Genomic DNA, 22,044 nt, shown 5'->3' with positions numbered 1-22,044 from the left:
TGCCTCCGAGAGTCTAACCATCAGGAGCATTCCTAATGACATGTTCTGCATAGATACTGAACAGTTGATGGGCAGAGGCGGGGGGAGGAGGGGAGACAGAATACAACCCTGTCTGACACCTTCCGATACAATGAAGAAATGAAACGTGCCAGCACTTGTCTTCACAGCTCAAAGATGATTATTATATAGACTTCTGACATCATTAGACCAAAACACAATTGATAATGACCTATAATTAATTTTGTACTTTTCATTGGTAACTACTTGTGCAACCATGTTTGCCAACTAATATGACTTGACATAGGACAAAATAATAGAACCATCGTTGCCTTCTACTGAATGCAATGAAACTTTATGTCCATATATTTAGTCCTTTTGTGACGTTCATTATTATTTCCACAACTGCAGTGTACTCTGATTGTCCTTAAAGAGCTGAGCTGGTTGCTCCATGTTGACACTGAGCTCCTGTAAGGATGAGCAAGGCCACATTATTTCAGCAGCTCATTCGGATACTGCTGCATACGCTGCTTCTGTTGCAGATCTGGCAACAGATTTTTGCCGGCGAGATGGCCAGGTAACAAGTCCACTTGTTAGTACACTGACATAGCCCAAAGTTAAACGATGAACATCAATGTTTCCAGGGCTACTACAGAGACTACTTACACTATGCTTGTCCACTTTCTTCTGCTGTACTGTTGTGTGGTGCAGGATCCACGTCAGGTAGGACTGAGGAAGACCACTGACAAAGTTCAAAACAGGGCAGCTCATCTTGCATTATCGTAAAATAGTGGAGAGAGTGCCACAGATATGACATGTTAATTGGGGTGGCAGTCATTAAAACAAAGGCATTCTAGGTTGCAGCAGGATCTGCTCCTCAAGAGTGTGAATATATTTTGTTGGCACCCACCTACACAGGGAGAAATAATCATCATAATAAAATAAGAGAAATCAGAGCTCACATGGAAAGATTTAAGTGTGTTTTCCCAGAATGCTGCTCTAGAGTGGAACAGTAATGAGCTAGTTTGAAGGTGGTTGAAGGACCCCTCTGACAGGCACTTAATTGTGAATTGCAGAGTAATCATGTAGATGCAGGTGTAGGAAAATCAGAATCCATGTACACAAGAGGTTCAAGACTGCTACCACTGCATTCAATACCTTTGTTTTTTTAAACTTGTAGATATTTTAGGATGCATTTAATTGCAGTCCAATGCTCAGGTCCAGCGTTGTTGAGAAACTGACATACTTGACTAACAAAAGACATTATGTCTGGTCTTGTTACAGTGGCAACAAATGAGCACTGTCGTAAGTTCAACTATAAAGTGTAATAAGTAGGCGTTGGATGTTGTTCACGTTGAATTATTCTAAGATGCAATTGAATATAGTCCTCTTGACACATGGGCAATTTTTAACTTTCAAATTCTTGCCTGATTTCCAGTCCTACAAAGCTTTGGATCATCAACCACAATTTCAAAATGAATCCTGAATTCTTCAAGTATTTTATTTACAGCTGCTGTTGATTTACTCAGAACTAGTCAGTCATCAACAAAAATAGCTAAAAACACCTATTGGGCATCGACCTGGACATGAAACACACAAATATTTGAATAAAGCTGTTTGAAAAGACAAATAACTGGACAACAATATTTTGATTCCAACACTGAGGAGATCACTTCAGTCCATAAAGGACTTTCTTTAATTTGCAGACTAAAGTTGCATAATCATAGATGAAACTTTCAGGCTGTTCCATCAGGCAGGCTTGCAAATCACTGTCAAGGAAGGCAGTCTCCATATTACATTGCTTCATTTTGATATCACACACTATTCAAAGCTAAATGACTACAAGTTGATTCATACATATCAACAGGTGAAGAAGTTTCTTCACAATCATGTGCCAGTTTCTGGGAACATCCCTTTGCACATAATCTAGCTTTATACTTCAATCATATCACCTGGTTTATGTTTGATTTTGAAATGAGTTCAATGTACATGCTGTTAATGAGGAAACATCTTAATACAGAGAGAGATGTAAACATGTGAATAGAATAGAAGATTAAAGACTTTCAAAAAAAATCCTGAACAAGTACTCAAAAGGAAGGGGAACGACATTCATTGACCAAGGAAATGGTGGACATAAATTCTGTGAAAACTGAATAGGCATATGCCTGATATCTGTACATAAGATGATGACAGAAATACTTCTCATATTTTGTACTGTGGTGACACACATCACAATCCATTCAAAACAGAGTTGTTATTTGCCATTACCTTTACTAAAGTATAAATATACTGGAATGGAATGTTAATCCTATTGTAAATTATGCATGAACAGGCCAATAGGTCTTTACTACCATCAGTTCCTAGCAAAAATTTATACTCTAAAGTACTGAATACAGCTGTAGTGCCTGCTCAAATGCTCATTCATTTCTCAGACACAACATACTTAATTTCCTTCAGCACAACAACGTCATAAACTGACAATAATTGATACATTACATGACAGGTAAGATAAAAATAACCTATTTATCAGGTCTGTTGGGTGAAGCACTACCGCACCTATGTGTACACTCTCACGTACAAAGCCTAGGAGTCATGAATACTTCTTACATTTAATATTTCGGCTAAAAGCTAAATAGGCTCTCCTGGTCATTATTCACACTTCATTCAGGACATTACGATATTAAAATTTTTTATGAAGCTAGATGGATAGAAAAACTTACATAGAATTCACCTATGGTCAGAATGTGTCTGCTATCAGGACACCATAAAGCATCTATGAGACCACTCGTGCCTTCTGTTACTCTGCACCTCCAGTCACAATCAGTAAGGGAAAATATCTGCACTCTGCATCTTTTGTAGAGTGCACACAGCAAGTATTCAGAATCCGGAGACCATGCAATTTTCTGCAGAAGAAGGGAAAAAAAAAAAAGATTTATCAACAATGGGACTGAAAAGTAAAACATTTGCCAGTGAAAAAACATACAATCCATCACAGTTTTTCTTACAATATGAAATGAGATAGCTTGCAGCTAACCATATGAAGCAGGCATTGAGTGGAAGCTGGGTTCATTGAAAGAAGACTGCTTGATGTAATTCTTTATAAAAGTAGTCTATAGTCAGAGAGAGAGAGAGAGAGAGAGAGAGAGAGAGAGAGAGAGAGAGAGAGTGTGTGTGTGTGTGTGTGTGTGTGTGTGTGTGTGTGTGTGTTTGTGTGTGTGCGCGCGCTATCAGGGCACCATAAAGCAATCTGAAGCAGTCTTCTTTTAATGTGCTTGTCTACCACTCAATACATCTTCTTTGTGGTTAGTAGCAATCTATCCTATTTCATGTTGTCCATATTTTTCTCATGTATGACATTATGTAAATTATATATAAAAACAAAGATGAGGTGACTTACCGAACAAAAGCGCTGGCAGGTCGATAGACACACAAACAAACACAAACATACACACAAAATTCAAGCTTTCGCAACAAACTGTTGCCTCATCAGGAAAGAGGGAAGGAGAGGGGAAGACGAAAGGAAGTGGGTTTTAAGGGAGAGGGTAAGGAGTCATTCCAATCCCGGGAGCGGAAAGACTTACCTTAGGGGGAAAAAAGGACAGGTATACACTCGCACACACGCACATATCCATCCACACATACAGACACAAGCAGACATATTTAAAGACAAAGAGTTTGGGCAGAGATGTCAGTCGAGGCAGAAGTGTAGAGGCAAAGAAGTTGTGGAAAGACAGGTGAGGTATGAGTGGCGGCAACTTGAAATTAGCGGAGATTGAGGCCTGGCGGATGACGAGAAGAGAGGATATACTGAAGGGCAAGTTCCCATCTCCGGAGTTCGGATAGGTTGGTGTTGGTGGGAAGTATCCAGATAACCCGGACGGTGTAACACTGTGCCAAGATGTGCTGGCTGTGCACCAAGGCATGTTTAGCCACAGGGTGATCCTCATTACCAACAAACACTGTCTGCCTGTGTCCATTCATGCGAATGGACAGTTTGTTGCTGGTCATTCCCACATAGAATGCATCACAGTGTAGGCAGGTCAGTTGGTAAATCACGTGGGTGCTTTCACACGTGGCTCTGCCTCTGATCGTGTACACCTACCGGGTTACAGGACTGGAGTAGGTGGTGGTGGGAGGGTGCGTGGGACAGGTTTTGCATCGGGGGCGGTTACAAGGATAGGAGCCAGAGGGTAGGGAAGGTGGTTTGGGGATTTCATGGGGATGAACTAACAGGTTACGAAGGTTAGGTGGACGGCGGAAAGACACTCTTGGCGGAGTGGGGAGGATTTCATGAAGGATGGATCTCATTATGTAAATTAGTTAATGAATTCGATCAAGTTGCCATAAAGGGATGCATTTTGGTATAGTGTGTTCTATACAGTTATAAGTCAGTGACTTCAATCCATCAGCAATGAAGTAAAATAACCAAATTAACCAGATGACATCCTGAATTACTGCATTTCACTGTAGCAGTCCTTTGAAGAAATACTACTGCTAACTTCCTAATTTGATAAATGCTGCCTTGTTTAACTTCTTTTTGTTTCTTGTTATCAGTTCTGAACATAAAACTATCACTACAAATTGTAACTCTTCAAAAATTTTTGCATTGCATATCTCAGCCTAATGGAGGAATGTTTGTACACAATAGCTCAGTGTTTGCATAAATCACTGAAATTCTAAGTACTTACTGTTGTGACTGACAATTTTCAATATTTCACAAACACAACTTTTATTTATGTAAGTTTACAAGGTCGATGACTAAAGAACAAAAGAAATGTAACAATAACAATGCCAGTAAAAGTCTCCTAATTGAGAATTGAGGCAAACAAAAGTTCACTTCTAATTTTCCACAAAGGTTCATGGTAAAACACACACACACACACACACACACACACACACACACACACACACACACACACACACACTAGTAACTAGTAAAAGCCCAATTCAGAGACGGAGACCTAATCTTCAGCAGTCAAAATCCACGAGGTCAGCATCTGGAGTGAACTGAACTTCGGGGCTGGTTCTAGCCTCTAAATATCTGTATCCAGCCAATCAGGTTTCGGCGTACTGATACTTCCTGCAGGCTGTGTCTTGAGCTCCCCCTGCAGGAAGTAGTGCTCGGAATGTCTGTTTCCATTATCTTGTATGTAAATAGCCGATGTTTACCATGGTGCTTTTGGTATGTCTTGGACATAGACAACCCTGTCCTCTGTGGTGTAATATGGGTTGCCAGCCCTCAGGGGCCTACCATGGCTCCAGCATAACACTTACCTCCACAAATCATCATAGCCTCCTTCTTGACTTAATTTGCAGCACCTTATCCACGAACAATCATTCTTCTCCTGTTCAGAATCAAGTAGAGGGCTTGAACGAGAAACTCTGACAATTATGCAATGATCTCACCTGCAGATTTCATGATTCTGCTGTTGACAAGATTATTGTAGAGTCCTACTCAATAGTTCAGGTGGGCTCTCCACACAGAAAGCATCTACTTAGATAGTACCTGTCATATGCATACAGGATTTTTTCTTTTTTTTTTTTTTTTGTTGGAGGGTGGGGGGAATATTCATAAGGATGACATGTGGCACTAAGGATGTTATAGCATCAATGACACCAAATGGCAAAAGGGATGTTAAGATAGGTAGCAAAATATTCTTTCTTAAACAGTGCAATAGAAAACAGTTGCAAATTATCTGAGCAACCAACATCAAACATCTGATGATGAGGATGTGGGGTATTGTGGATACAGGTGAAAAATACAGTACAATATGCTGTAAACATCTGCACATCATGCAGTGGTGTGAAGGATGGAAATGCTCAGGTAAGTCAAAAGTGTAAATTTTGTGGCTGTTTTAATAAAAAAAAATTATTACTTCTGATGTTAAGGAATGTCGATAAATCAATCAATGTGATCCATACAGTAACTCACTTATTCTGATCTTCCAGAAAAGGGACACTGCAAAAGGGTTTAAAACAGTCCCCTTTCAAACATTGCATACACACTGAAAAGACAGATGTTTGAAGTGATTGCAGAATAGAAAGTCAACTAAAATGGCTTGAAGGTAAGATAACTGAAGGTGGTGAAATGTCAGAATAATTCAATATAGCTAATGCAAAAGAGCTGGAGCAACACAGCATTTCAATGATTGGTAAAGACACAAGTCATCTAACAAATGCACAAACTAAAGGTTTGCCATCAAACCCTTTCAGAGTTAAGGGACATTTTATGCTCATGTCCTTTTTGAAGAACAAATATTTCCTCTTTAGGAATCAATACAGATTCTACAAACAGCAACCTTGTGGAAAACAGTTTCCCAAGTTTGTCCACGAAGTCAAGAAGACACTAGATTATAACCCCTAGGTTGGTCTTGCACTGTAGCCTAATGAACAAATCATGAGCCTGGGAAGTATCAGACCAGCTTTGTGACTATATTAAGCACATTCTAGAAGTTCCAAATGACTTGCCAAGTTCTAACATGGTGAAACAGTCATACATAAATGTATCCCAAGTGAGAGTTATAGAGCCGTTATATGCCACCTAAACATGCACCAAATTTCAGTGACAGATGGTACACGAGGGCTCAAATTCTCCTCATATATATATATTGCAAAATTATCATGGGGATCATCACAGAAATTTGAGCTGATATGGAGTCTTACCATCATTCATTTTTCCTGAACATCATTCAAAAACAGAACAGGAGAAGGGGAAAGAGGTGGTGGTGGTGGTGGTGGTGGTGGTGGTGGCGGTGGTGGCGGTGGCGGTGGGGAGGGGGGGGGGGGGAGGGGGATGATCGACTGCCGGAGTACATACTATCTCACACTCACGGTACAGTGGCTTCTGAAGTACAGTGATGTAGGTTTATGCACTGGTGCATTCTCTCAAATGACTTTAGAAAGACTTCATAATTTCCTTCCACGTGCAATTTTCTTCACTTTTGCAACGAGAAGGTAATCATTTACACCCACAATTATACTCTGCAAATCATTATGAAATGCATGGCAGAGAGTACTTCTCATTTACCAATAATCAGTGTTTCTTTCAATTTCATTCAAACATGGAGTGAGAGAAGATGGATTTCTTAAATGTGTCTGTGCAAACTGTAATTAGTTTAATCTTATCCTTGCAATACCTACAGTAGCATCATGTTGGTGGATGTAGAATACTCCTGGACTCATTACTTTAAGTTGCCTCACAAAACTTTGTAAATAGGCTTTTATTATGTAGTTTGCATCTACCTCCAAGTGACTACCAGTTAATTTTCTTCAGAATCTCCATAAGCTTTTCGTGTGGTTCAGACAAACCTGTGACCACACTCCTGTTGTCTTTCTTTATATACATTCAATATCTTCTTTTAGTCCTGTTAGCAATGGATCTCAAACACTGGACAGGTCATATGAGTATTTCACAAGCAGTCTCCTTTGTAAAGCGATTGCACTTCCTTAGTATTCTACCAATGAATCAAAATCTGCCACCCGCTTTACCTACAACTGATCTTTTTGATTGCTCTGTTCCACTTCCTTACAAACTGTTACATCCAGGTTTTTTGTATGAATAGACTAATTCTAATTGTGAACTGCTGATTGTCATCATAGGATACTACATTTTGTGAAGTGCATAATTTTACATTTCTGAACATTTAAAATATGATGTAAGTCTTTGCATCACTTGGAAATCTTCTCAATATCTGACTAAATATTTCTTCAGCTTCTTTCAGACAGTACTTTGTTATAGGCAATGGTGTCATCTGCAGTAAGTTTGAGGTTACTGTTAATGTTGTCTGTAATGTCATTAAAGTACAACATTAACACCAATGTTCTCAACGCACTCTCATGGGCACATCTGGTTTTTTTAAGATTTTATTTTTGTGGGGGCTACAGCATCAATGTGTTTTGAGAACGAGAATATGGTCCAATTAGGCTGCATTTTTATTATCTGTGCAATCAACCAATTTTAACCTTGGGTAATCTTCAAGCACATATCTTAAGGTTAAGAAATGAACCTGGAAGCTTACGACATGTACTTGAAAATGACCCAAGGTGAAATTGGGCAGTTGCACAAATAATAAAAAGAATACAACCTTCTTGGACCATGTTTTCATTCTCAAAACACATAAAGTTACTTCTACACCTGTCTATGACACTCTATCCAAGAGAACAAGTTGCATCCTCCCAACCAAGAAATCATCAATTCAGTCACAAATTTCTCTTAATATGATCATACTTCTGATAATGATCATAGGTGTGGTACTGAATCAAATGGTTTTCAGAAGTCAAGAAATATTGCAACTATCCAAATGCCTTCACATCTATGGTTTTCAGAATGTCGAGCAATGAAAGTGCAAGTTGGGTTTCACGTGACCGACACTTTTGTAACCCATGTTGGTGTGGAGGAGGTCATTCTGCTCTCACTACATTTGAGCTCTGAATATGTTCTAAGATTCCACAACAAACAGAAGGCAAGGATACTGAACAGTAAGTTTTGTGGATCATTTCTACTGTCCTTTTTGTAGACGGGTGCGATCTGTGTTACCTTCCAATTACTGGGCACAGTATTTTGTTTAAGGGATGGATGTTATATTATGGTTAAAAGAGGGTATAACTCAGCTGCAAATATGGTATAGAATCTGACAGATTCCACAGGGCCCTGGAGCTTTCTTCTATTTGAGTGATTTTAGCTGTCAGTGCTACATATTAAGTTTTAGCACTCATCTTTGCAGTGGTGCAAGAATTTAATTTGGGCAATAGATGTGGATATTATTTGAAAATTGAGTTCAGCATTTCTGCTTTTGCTTTGCTATCCTCAACAGCAGTTCCTGTCTTGCCCCTCAGTATCTGGACACTCAATTTGGCACAACTAACAGGCTTTACATTTGACTAGTATTTCTTTGAGCTTTGAGAGATATATTTCAATAAGATGTTGCTATGGACATCACTGAATGCTTCGTGCATTTCCCTCCCGAAAAGCAAAGTGTGTTTCATTCATCATCACTATCTGTAGCCCTATGCTTTGTTTTACACCTACTATGCAGCAGCGTTTTAGCGTTTGTTTTCTTTTTTGTTTTTTTTTGTTTTTTTTACAGTGACTGTATACCATGGGGGTCCCTCCCATAAGCACATACTTATTAAGCACATAGTCAATATTCTTTTACACCTGACCCACAGTTCTTCTACATGCTCCTGTTCAGGTCTGCTGAACATACAGATCCGCCTACTTGTTTAGTTGCCCTTTGTACCTAAGTAATCTCCGTTGTGGGAACTGTCTCATGGTCACAGATAATGGTTTCAAAGTGGATATCCTCAAAGAGGTCAGATCTATCCCTTGCCATTAGATTCAATATATTTCCAGCATGAGTGGGCTTCCAAACTATCTGTTCTAGGTAGTTTCCAGAGAAGGCATTTAGTAATGTTTTACAATACATTTTGCCATGCCCCCATTTACAAAACCGTAATTTACCACAATGACTCTGATATACTTAGTATCATTGGGACACTTACATACTAGCAAACTGAGAATTTCTCTAAAGTTTTCGAATACTTATATATGTGAGTCTGGCAGACAATGGTAGTAAGTTTATGCCCATTTTTGATACTAAGTTTTATACAAACAATCTCACATGCAGCATCAGTTTGTATTTTGATGGATCTGAGTTTCTTTTCTATTGTGACAAATGCACCACACCTCCAGTTCCCATTAGCCTATTCTTTTGACATATACTTACATTTTCTCCAAAAATCTCAGTGCTTTAAATTTCTAGTTGTCACCAGCTTTCTGCACCCAGTATTATATGAGGTCCACTGCTTTTGAGGAGTGCTTCAAACAGTGGCACTTGTGAATTCTTTGGCAGCTAATCACTAGTGTTTTAGTATTCAACCCAGCAAAGGATTTTTTATTTTTTATTTTACACCAACACTTCTGAGTCTCCTAAAACTATCATTATCTGGACTTCATGGAGAATATCCTAATCTAAAAAAACTTCTGCACATCTCACACACAGTCACCTTACCTGGATAGCAGCCTCTGATCAGTGCATGCCTGACCCATTTAGGGGGATCCTATACTTCTCAACCTTAAGCGCACTAATGCAAGTTTAGGAAGTCACAGCCTGTCTTGTCGTAGAGCCATTGGAGTCCATAGTTCCTGCCTTCTGCTCAACTTAGGACTAGAGGGTCACTATTAGTTCTGGGGACAAAGCTGCAAACTGTGAGCTTCATTGAAACTCTATGAGTAAAGCTTGTCTTCATCATCTCTGCAGTCACAGGAATGGTCAAAGAATTATGCCAGAGCCTATACAACAGGTATCATTTGTTCCAACATGCATTGCAATCAGCAGTCGAGTGCACTCTGTTACCTCAATGATTGATGGAACACCCTCTTCAATGACTGAAGCCCCCAGCCATACTCACCATTTGACATTCCTTCCCATCCTTTGCTGCAGTTTCCCTGCTGGTGATTGTGAATGCCTTCTCCCTGATCCCTAACCCTACAACTAACATGCCAATTACAGCTGAGTTGATGAATAGTGATACATCACATACTTTCTGTAGAGAAGAAATGATCCACAGGAGAGGACAGCAATGTAGGTATGTTTGATATTTCTGGTTCACAATGTTCAGCAGCCCTCTCAACTCAGCCATTCATAGCAGCTTAAATTCACTTGCAGTAGTCAGGTCAATTTCCAGCTGCTTACAGAGAGCCGACTCATCCCATGCTCAAGAACAGCATATAGGATCAGACACACATTTTAAAATATAGTATAAAGTCTGGGTCTGGGACTCCCCCAGAAACCCTTCTCCCTTCCCACTTTTGGAGTAAATGTGTCTACCTCAGTGGGACAAGATATCTTACAGGTCATCTCCACTATTTTCCTGGATTTTCTCAAAGTTTTGCAAGGCTTACTCCAACATATCAATCAGCTATTAATTCCATGTCTCTTGCAGCAGAAAGTACAACATGTGTCTGCAACGTAGGTACTGTTTTGTTCTACCGCCACTGCGGCACTAGTGTTATAGTTCCGCACATTCACACTAATTTCTTTGGTTCATTGTCTTTCCACTGATGCTACTAAAGCTGGATAACGTTGTGTTTATATTTGTTAGTGATCACTCAAAATGTTTAAGACAATCTCTGAGACTGCCGATTGAAAAGTGTGTTCTATAATATGGGTTTTTAACTTAAAGAATGTTAAGCAAACTGATATCCGTCATTAACTTGTAAACATTCATGGTGAAAATGTATGATGGATCGGTGAAAAAGTGGGTGAGACAATTCAATGATGGGCAACCCAATGTTCATGACAAAGCATTGTGTGGGCGGCCTCCTTTTGTCCATGATGGTTTGGTTGAGAAAAAACAAATGAGAAAATTCATGCGAACAGATGGTTCACAACAACAATGCTTTGTGATGAGTTCACACACACACACACACACACACACACACACACACACACACACACAGACAGAGAGAGAGAGAGAGAGAGAGAGAGAGAGAGAGAGAGAACTATTTTGCATGAGATTGACACAAATCACTTAAATTTTCACAAATTTTGTCCCCGTTGGGTTCTGAAAATGCTTACTGATGTCCACAAAATGAACTGGCTTGGGAGTGCTTTCAGATTTCTTACCCAGTACAGTGGTGAGGGAGATGAATTTTTAAACAGAATTGTGACCAGTAATAAAACTTTGATTTGTCTTGTCACTTCAGAATCAAAAACAAGCCACTCATGGTCTTGCAAAAAATTAAAATTCAGAACAAAGTTATCAGCACAAAAAATAATTGGGGTTGTGTCCTGTCAGGGTGGTGAGATACTGTAAAACACAGAACACTTTGGTTTGCCATTCAAAACAAAAGGCACTGGATGCTTAGTCAAGGCACTGTGTTGCTTCATGACAATGCATGTCCCCATTCTGCCGTGGCTGCTCAAAACCTTATTCAACAATTTGGTCAGGAGCATTTTGATCACCCATCGAGGTCCAACCTCGCATCTTCTGACCACCACCTGTTCTTTAACTACAAGCACACTTTTGGAGGAAGGCACTTTGCCAGCAATGACAAGGCAAAAACCAGCGTTCGGCAGTAGCAGTCTTCAAAGGTGGCATCTTTTATGAAGAGGATATAGAAAAGTTAATTTCCTGCTACAACAAACATCTGAACAATAGTGGCAACAACACTGAAAAATAGTTTAAGAAATTCCCCTTCTTGTAAAAATAAATTTTGGTTTGAAAAATTTCTTTAACCAGCTTTTTCTCAAAACAGTACTTAGTTTCTGGACATACCTTCCTCTCAAGCTCACTCATAGTACTCACGTTCAGAGGTGTAACTATCACTTCCACTAATGCCTCAAATTGGCACTGTATAGTTCAATTGTTGTTGTGGTCTTCAGTCCTGAGACTGCTACTCTATCCTGTGCAAGCTTCTTTATCTCCCAGTACTTACTGCAATCTACATCCTTCTGAATCTGCTTAGTGTATTCATCTCTTGGTCTGCCTCTATGATTTTTACTCTACACGCTGCCCTCCAACACTAAATTGGAGATCCCTTGATGCCTCAAAACATGTCCTACCAACCGATCCCTTCTTCCAGTCAAGTTGTGCCACAAATTTCTCTTCTCTCCGATTCTATTCAATACCTCCTCATTAGTTATGGGATCTACCCATCTAATCTTCAGCATTCTTCTGTAGCACCATATTTCGAAAGCTTCTATTCTCTTCTTGTCCAAACTATTTATCATCCATGTTTCACTTCCATACATGGCTACACTCCATACAAATACTTTCAGAAACGACTTCCTGACACTAAAATCTATAATCGATGTTAACAAATTTCTCTTCTTCAGAAACACTTTCCTTGCCATTGCCAGTCTACATTTTATATCCTCTCTACTTCGACCGTCATGAGTTATTTTGCTCCCCAAATACCAAAACTCCTTTACTACTTTAAGTGTGTCATTTCCCAATCTAATTCCCTCAGCATCACCCGACTAATTCGACTACATTCCATTATCCTTGTTTTGCTTTTGTTGATGTTCATCTTATATCCTCCTTTCAAGACACTGTCCATTCCGTTCAACTACTCTTCCAAGGCCTTTGCGGTTTCTGACAGAATCACAATGTCATCAGCGAACCTCAAAGTTTTTATTTCTCCTCCATGGATTTTAATACCTACTATGAATTTTTCTTTTGTTTCCTTTACTGCTTGTTCAATATACAGATTGAATAACATCGGGGAGAGGCTACAGTTCTGTCTCACTCCGTTCCCAACCACTGCTTCCCTTTCATGTCCCTCGACTCTTATAACTACCATCTGGTTTCTGTACAAATTGTAAATAGCTTTTCGCTCCCTGTATTTTACCCGTACCACCTTCAGAATTTGAAAGAGTGTATTCCAGTCAACATTGTCAAGAGCTTTGTCTAAGTCTACAAATGCTAGAAACTCAGGTTTGCCTTTCCTTTATCTATTTTCTAAAGTAAGTCGTAGGGTCAGTATTGCCTCACATATTCCAATATTTCTACAGAATCCAACCTGATCTTCCCCGAGGTCGGCTTCTACCAGTTTTTCCATTCATCTGTAGAGAATTCATGTTAGTATTTTGCAGCTGTGACTTATTAAACTGATAGTTCGGTAATTTTCACATCTGTCAACACCTGCTTTCTTTGGGATTGGAATTATTATATTCTTCTTGATGTCTGAGAGTATTTCGCCTGTCTCATAGTTCAATTATCATTCTTAAAATATGGTACTCATCAAACATTGCTCAAGGTACTTCAAGTATTCATCATCTTGTTTTCCTTGCACCTATCTCCTTGAAGATGCTGCACTAACTAATAATAGTTACTAAAAAATAAATTACAATTGTCTTAAACATCACTTTCATTATTTATAATGTATTTAATATTAATGATTTTAAAGTTAGTTTTTATTTCCGCTATGACCTAGTATTAGATTTAATGTATGTATAGATAAGGATTTAAGAAATAGACAGTACTTTGTTTGGCAGCAATAATAGTTTAATTTCTTTATGTATGTACTCTGTTTACATATTGCATAACAATTTTTGTAACTACATGATCTATGATAACTGTAATGTTATACAAATACCTTGATAAACAGTAATGATAAATACAAAAGTAAGGAAAAACTGTGGAAAATGGCCTTGGAAATAACTAAAGAGAACTAAAAATGAAATAACTATATTCTATAATGTGAAAAAACAAATGATACAGACTGAGCTACTTCTAAACTGCTTCACAGTTTTGTGTGATCTAATACCAGTAAGGTACAGGGTACCAAAAGATACAAATCTGGACACAAAAACAACTGATTAGGAAGAAAGTGAGAAATATAGATTAAGACAACTCAATTAAGAAAACAATATATGAAATTAAATTAAACAACAAATTCAGCACTGAAGGAAAGGTCTGGTAGAATATAAATACTTTAGGAATATCACACACTCACTCTCTCTCTCTCTCTCTCTCTATCCCTACATGGTCCCAGCTGGATGTATAATTACAGTGCTCTATTTCGGCAGGTGGACTAGGGTCCTCAGATGTCTCACTGTCTACACACTTTTCACCCCACAAGTACTCTCGTCCTCCATCCTATCATTCCCACCACCAGTACACGTCCCCATGTCACCTTCAGCTTACATCACTCCCCATTGGCTCTGACAACTGTGCATCCCATGTCTAGACCATGCACTTGCCTATCCTAGCTCCTGCATTCCTAGCTGGCAAACTGGCTGCCTTCCTCCAAGCTACTTGCCACACACTCCCAACCCCTCTGCCCGTCTCTCCTCCAACCCACCCGACTCAATCCCCCACCCCATCATAGTCGACACGCTCAGTCGACACGCTCAAATGCAGTACTGGCACTTTATGTCCAGTTGGCGCAATGTGGGGGCACAGGGTTTTGTGTGTGTGTGTGTGTGTGTGTGTGTGTGTGTGTGTGTGTGTGTGTGTGTGTGTGTGTAATCTAGCTCAAAAAATGACTACTCCAAAAGCTAGCAAGTTTTCTTTCTTTTTTGCATGCTCTTCTTGCATGCTTCTGCTTTTCGGTGAGTGGTCTCCTTTACTCGCGAAGATTAAACAAAGATGAATGAAGCCCTTAAGTGAACAGCAAAAATTGTTGCAGATATGGACAGGCAAAACAAAAGAAAATATCTTGTAGATCAAGCACGCCATTAAAGCAAAAGTAACAGTTTCAAGTTGGGAACGACATGAACACAAAAGACACGTTGTGTTATGTTAACCATTTGGAAATATAAATAATATTTATTTCTCACTTTTATTTATTTATTTAGTGTTCCATAGATCAAGGGAGCGAGTGAATCATGAATCTTAAGGATATGGAATGTGTCAAATTATACAGAGTTCCAATGGAACTTACATGACAATAATGATATAATGAAAAAAAATTACAGAACGTATACTGAATTAAGGGAGGGTTGTGTTTCACTCTGGAAGGATGAGTAATACACACAAGAAGCAGCGTTATGCTAAATATTACCATGAAATTACAATAAATAAATACATGAATACAAAAACCAAATTATCACTTGTCCATGATAGTACCCAAAAAATAGAAGAGAGGTGAAAATTTGAACTTTACTTATACCTAAGAAGACAAAGATTTCAATGATATGATACATCCACTGTACTAGAATTTCTGACATAAAATTAAGCAAAACTAGTTCCAACAAAAAAGATAAAAAAAATATAACAGACTTTTTAACTCCGCTATGCCGGTCCCAAGTCTGGAGCCTCATTTACAAGAGATGAGGAAGGAGGAGGGGGAGGAGTAACAACCTCATAAAAAAAAAAACCTGAAAACCTGAGTCCATCTGGCTTCGGATGATAGCACCCAGTAAGAGCCCCCTGCCTACGGATACTAGGTGAAACCCAGTCAACAGTCTCAAAGGTGGAAGAAGAATCTCAGTTCCTAACAGGTGAGAGAGTTGAAGTACCAAGTGGAGTAAACTATGAAAAACAATCATTTTGGAGTAACAATCCGATCTTTCTTTGGAATGTATTTCCTCCACCTACACAAAACAATTTCATATGCACAATGGAAAAGTTGCTAAATGAGAGGACTACCCCAGGTGGTAACTTGAAAAAGGAATCGGGACCTGGGATCCTGGGGAGTCCCACCACCTGCATATGACATGAGTCAGAGTGTCTTGAAACACTTTCCAAACTGAAATTTAGGAAGAAATACTTCATTGGGACCATAAACATAAATTCACTCCTCTGAGTCAGGAACCAGAAAAAATTGGAAAAGCTCCTGAAAGAAATTCACATCTTGCTGTACAAGAGACCAGATTCCTGGACAAGCACATCATGGACACATAACACTACAGAGTATTCAAAGGAAAGCCAGCAATAAAGATAATGATTAATACCCCTCTCCTGAGGACTGCCTTTTACATAAGCAAAGCAACAGTGAACAGCATCGTAGACTTTTCATCAAAATCTGAAAGATTATTCATACTGATAATCAAGCACAAAAACAAGAAGAACCCACAGAAAGTACACGGTGATTCTAATTAAAGTCAAACTTTCAAACTGCTGTAGAAATAACACCACTGGTTAGAACGATGTCAAATTGCAACAGAATATTATTGGAGAAGGGGGAAATATATGGCAGAAGAAAACTAAAAAGTTAAAAAATGTAGCAATAGATGGCACTATAATCATCATCATTTAATAGTGGTCGACTACAAATGACAAATGAATCATACGACAATGCCTAAGGTGTATGTTTGATGTTAAACAAACTTTACTACTCTGTGTGTATGGGTGTACAAGTGTGATACTGTTAGTTATGTAAGCCCATCCATCACGCATGGTCATATCACATCGGATGGGAAAAATCAGTTTTTAATTGTCCTGAGGCCAAAAACTGCATAAAAAGCATCAATCACTTTGGTTTTTAATTGTCCTGAAATCAAAAACTACATAAAAAGTATCAATCAAATTCAATTCGGATTATTAATTTCCGTGTGGCTGGCGCAAAACGTGTTCAGTATGCGATCCAATGTTTTCTGCAACAAGTTGAAATCGAGAAACAGCATGTTCCACAACTGACCGAAGTGTTTCCGGGGTCACGTTCAGAATGTGCTGCGCAAGGCGTGCCTTCAGTGCAGCTAAGTCAGAACATAGAACACAACATCTTTCAGATAGCCCCACAGCCAGAAGTCACACGGATTATGATCAGGTGATTGGGACAGCCAGGCTGTACGGAAATGGCAGCTGATAATTCTAGCACTTCCGAAATGGCGCTTCAGCAGCTGCTTAACTGGATTTGCAATGTGCGGCGATGCGCCATCTTGCATAAAAATGATCCCATCCACACATCCACCCTGTTGGAGAGCTGGAATGACATGGTTGTGTAAAAGACACTCACAGTGCTTACCAGTGACAGTACAGGTAACAGGACCAGAAGCACCAGTCTCTTCAAAAAAAATACGGCCCTATGATAAATGATGCCTTTTCAGGATAAAGTGGTACTGGTTGATTTGCATGTGGATTTTCCATTGCCCATATTCGACAGTTCTGTGCACTGACATATCCTGTCACATAGAAGTAGGCTTCATGTGTCCACAAAATCTACCACAACCAATCATTGTCCACTTTAATGTGAGCATGAAATTTCGAAGCAAAGGTCTCTCTTGCTGGCAGGTCATCAGGAAGCAACTCATGCACATAGGTTATTTTGAATGGAAAGCAAAGAAGGATCTTTCGTAGGATTTTACGCATGGTGCTCACAGGTATGTCCAATGTTCGGGCAATTCTCCGTGAACTATGTGCTTGCACACCACCACTCACCTCCTCCTGCATTGCTGTGGCCACTGCTTCCACTGATGTCAAATCATTGATTTCCCCCATGTGTTGCAGACCAAAAGAACCCGTCTTTTCGAATTTCCAAATCGGACCAATGACTTTTTCAAACCCTTCAGTGTCCGGAACGTCTGCAGAGTGATGTGTGCACACTCATCATTTTTGTAATGCAGCTTTACAAACAGAGCGTGATCCTGCATTGAGAAAGTCATGGTGAACTTTGCAGATGCAAAAGGAGGAAAAGATGTGTACCCAGTGTGTTTATACCAACTTCAATAGGTCATGCACATGAGGTGTTTTCGTTTACATACTCTGATGCATACAGTGCAACCTACTGATCAATTATCACACTATTTTTTTCCTTCAGTCATACGTTTTTCTCCTTCTCCAATAATATTCCGTTGTAATTTGCCACCATTCTGATTAGTGGTGTTATTTGTACATTGTTTTGAAAGTGTAACTTTAATTATTATCACCCTGTACATGACTTCTGGGATCTGCTGGGAAGAGAAATTTTCCAGATAACTGTGAATTATACAAAAATCCTACTGGGAACTTCAACACACAAATTGGGAGAGAAAGAAAGTATAGAGACATAGTGAGAGACTATCCAGCACACAGGAGAACAAATCGGAACAGAGAAAGGCTCACTGGACTCTGAAAAACTTTCCAGTTGAAGTTAATGTCAACTCATTTTTGCAAACTCCCAAGAAAAGCAAAGACATGGTTATCTCCAAATTCCAACCTACGAGAATTCCAATTAGACTGTGTAGCAATAATCAGGACAAACAACAGAGAAGTGATGAATGTTAAAGTAATCATAAATGGTAAATTCGATTCTGATCACTACCTCTCCAAAGTTAAAATGCGTTTTCTCCCACCAAAACGAAAGAGAGACCCCCCCCCCAAAGTGACCAAATATAACGAACATCAATCAAGACATTATAAATCATAGAAGAAAACCACTCCTCTAGAACAGAGACCTGGCAAAGCCACAAAGAAAACACTCTGTCCGGAAAAGACAAAACGGATCTGGTGGAATGACAAATGTGAGAAAGCACTTGAAGAGAGAGTCAACACATGATGAAGATGGAAAAGTTCAGGAAATACGGAACACTGGGGACAATTCAGAAAACAGAGGAAAGAAACATCAAGGATATTCTGCAGAGTAAAATGATCACTTGAGAATGCAAAATTACAAAACCTCCAGAATAGCTTCACAAAAATTAATAAAAGAGATTTCTCTCAAACTTTCAACAACAAGCTCAAAGGATACCAGCTCCCAGGCTTCAAAAATGAACAGAGCAAAACTGGATTGAACAATAAAGAATATTGCAATACACAAGCCAGATAATTCGAGGAGCTGCTCATCTGCCCATCTCCAGCCACCAAACTGGAACTTCTGGCTCCTCCTGAGAACCTAGAAGATGATACGTGACCAACAAAAGAAGAAATAAAGGAAACCCTAAAATATCTCAAACACAACAAGGCCAGCAGAAAAGACTCAGTATCAGTAGAAATTCTGAAAAGGGCAGAACTGGGAATCCTTGACAATTTACACCGAATCTTCCAGCAATGGGAAACAGAAAAACTGCAAGATGAATGAAAAATGGCACTGATCCACCCACTCCATCAGAAAGGTGACAAACCTGCACATGCATGACACTACTCCCACCCACCTACAAAATCTTCTCAAAAGTACTGCTGAATGGAACTGAAGGAATCCTAGATAAATAACTTGGAGAATAACAGGGTAGGTTCCGAACAGGCCGCTCCCGTGCTGAACAGCTTTTAAATTTGAAATGAATAATCCAACACGACTGCTGAATGGCTAAAATATAGTGGTATCCTTCATTGACTTCAAAAAGCCTTTGACTCAGTGGATAGACAGACCCTCGATAGGATCATCAGAGAATTTGGAGTCAAAAACAAGCTGGCAAACATTATCAGAGAAACCTTAACAGGCATAACTTCCAAGACAGGTGGGCAAGAGAGTGATAGATTATCACCAATACTATTTAACTGTATCCTGGAGAAGATTGTGTGTAAAAGTGTGCCCACTGTCATTTTTAAACATGCTGGAAAACAACTACTAGTAAATATCCAATTTATAAGTAAACAAAGACAGTATGCTATTATGACTCTTACTTTTCTTTAAATACAAAATAAGATATACCATAAATGACATCTGCTTTTGAGCTGCTTAATTTTATAATTGATTTTATGATATTACTTAAATGAACCACTTTCCATTCACATGCAGACAAAATGTGTTCAGAATGTTATAGGAAAGAGATAGCATCCTTATGGCTCAGTAGCAATAGAGGAACCTAAATGAGAAACTTGAAACTTTCAGCGCAGGTCAGGAGCATGTACGGGAACTCTGGCTCAAGTTTAGAAGAACAGTTTACCATGCACTAGACAGATATGTATCCAGTAGAACAGTTCATAATGGGAGGGAACCTCTATGGTATACAGTCACTGTAAAGAAACTTCTAAAGAAACAGAGATTACTGCATAACAGGTGAAAAAAAAAAAAAAAAAAAAAAAAAAAGCATAGACTATAGATAGACAAATCCTGAATGAAATCAATTTGGCTGTTACGGCAGCAATGTGTGATGCCTTCAGTGACTATTGTAGCAAAATACTGTCAAGTGAGCTTTCACAGAACCCAAAGAAATTCTGGTCATATGTAAAGGCTGTTAGCAGTACCAAAGTTAGCCAGGTGGTATAAACAAATCAAACTGACCTTCACTTAACCAAAATTCTTTAACTTATAATGTGATGTTTTTGTTCTTTCCTAAAAGAATATTCAAATTATCAATATCATTTCTTAAAAAGCATGGTATTTATTACAACTGATTCACTGTTACATGATGGTGGGACTAAATTGTTCTGCAATTGTACATCTGTTTGCGGACTCCTCAAGTGTGAATTACTCTTTTACTTGGAGTTGGCTTACTAACACAAGATGCTAACTGCTTGATGGTTTTGAGACCAGGCACTGATGGCGAAGGAGATTCCCTGGAGCCAACCATAAAAAACTCATTGCTTCTCTTTGGTAGTTTTCTCATCCTAGAGCTCACCTGTACTGTAACTTGTTTTTAATATAGACTCATCAATAGACTTGACACTTGCATCGAAACAAGTGTCAAGTACATAGTGCTGTGAAATGTGGGGAAAACCCGCAAATTGGCATTTAGAAGAAAAACAACAACACCGAAAATGCAACAGGAGCGTAATATGTAGGAAATCGTCCATGCAACCTGCCACTGAAGATGCCTTGCAGAAAATAAAAGAGAAACTAAAATTGTGTTTCATTCAGTTGCTGTCAAACGGTCCATAAAGCAAAAATTATCAATATAACGTAATAATACACGCAACTGAAGAAGACAGGACTACAAAAGATGAAAATTTCTACTACTTTATTCGTCACAGTTAACAATAATACGCAAATCGCACTAAACATCTAACACACTAACCTCAATAGCGTCATCACACGTAAAGGACTGAACGATTTCGCCGGTTTCTGATCTTCTAACTACGAGCTGATGTTGGTGTGCGCTAGCAATGAATCCTCCATTAGTTGACAATTGACAATGCCACCCACTTGTCCTAAACGTCTGAGAAAATCTCATGGCAAATTTCAGCTGACATCGGTAGCAACACTACGAAACACTCGGCTAGCAAAATGTAAACAACTTTTAAAAAGTATGTCCGTCCCGCCACTTTACGAAGGAGTGATTGGTTCGTGTGCGGGAAAACACAGGCTTCTCGATGTAAGTTACAGGGTTTCAAGTTTGTTCTCTTGCAAATTATTTCTGACGATTGTTCAAAATAGGAATTATGCTTTAATTCTTCTACAGAGAGAGAGAGAAAGAATGTAAGGATACGACTGGTAGGCCTACTGATCCATCAGGTTCCTCACCATCGCCAACGAAATATTACTAAGATTTACCCGTCCGATTATGTTTTCATGGTCGTGGTTTATTGACAGTAGTGAGCTTGTTGTATTGACTTTCTTTTTTTAGTGGCTTCATTTTCAGTTTTCGTGGTGTGAGTGCGCCAGATATTTATGTTCATTGTGTGTACGGCCGTGTTCCGTGACATTATAAAATTATATCTTTGTTTTTATTTTTTGTTTTGTCGTTACGGTTACGGTGTAACTTATGGTTGCAATAAAGAAAGGAGCAATAGGTTACTTTC

The 22,044-nt window shown here is 39.0% G+C and overlaps 1 protein-coding gene across 1 annotated transcript in view; it reads right to left on the bottom strand.

Moving 5' to 3' along the window:
* The window catches only part of LOC124545242 (WD repeat-containing protein WRAP73-like), an 84,131-nt gene extending 62,426 nt beyond the window's left edge, over nt 1-21,705 (bottom strand). Inside the window, exons 1-2 of the mRNA XM_047124114.1 lie at nt 21,321-21,705; nt 2,718-2,900 (exon numbers count right to left, since the gene is read on the bottom strand). Coding sequence (XP_046980070.1) covers nt 2,718-2,900; nt 21,321-21,476 — 339 coding nt within the window. The 5' untranslated portion in view covers nt 21,477-21,705. The remainder of the gene's footprint in view (nt 1-2,717; nt 2,901-21,320) is intronic.
* Between the last annotated feature and the right edge of the window lie 339 nt (nt 21,706-22,044).

This window comes from Schistocerca americana, chromosome 8, assembly GCF_021461395.2.
Source record: "Schistocerca americana isolate TAMUIC-IGC-003095 chromosome 8, iqSchAmer2.1, whole genome shotgun sequence".
Taxonomy (NCBI): domain Eukaryota; kingdom Metazoa; phylum Arthropoda; class Insecta; order Orthoptera; family Acrididae; genus Schistocerca; species Schistocerca americana.
This window is presented reverse-complemented; position numbering and strand designations above follow the sequence as displayed.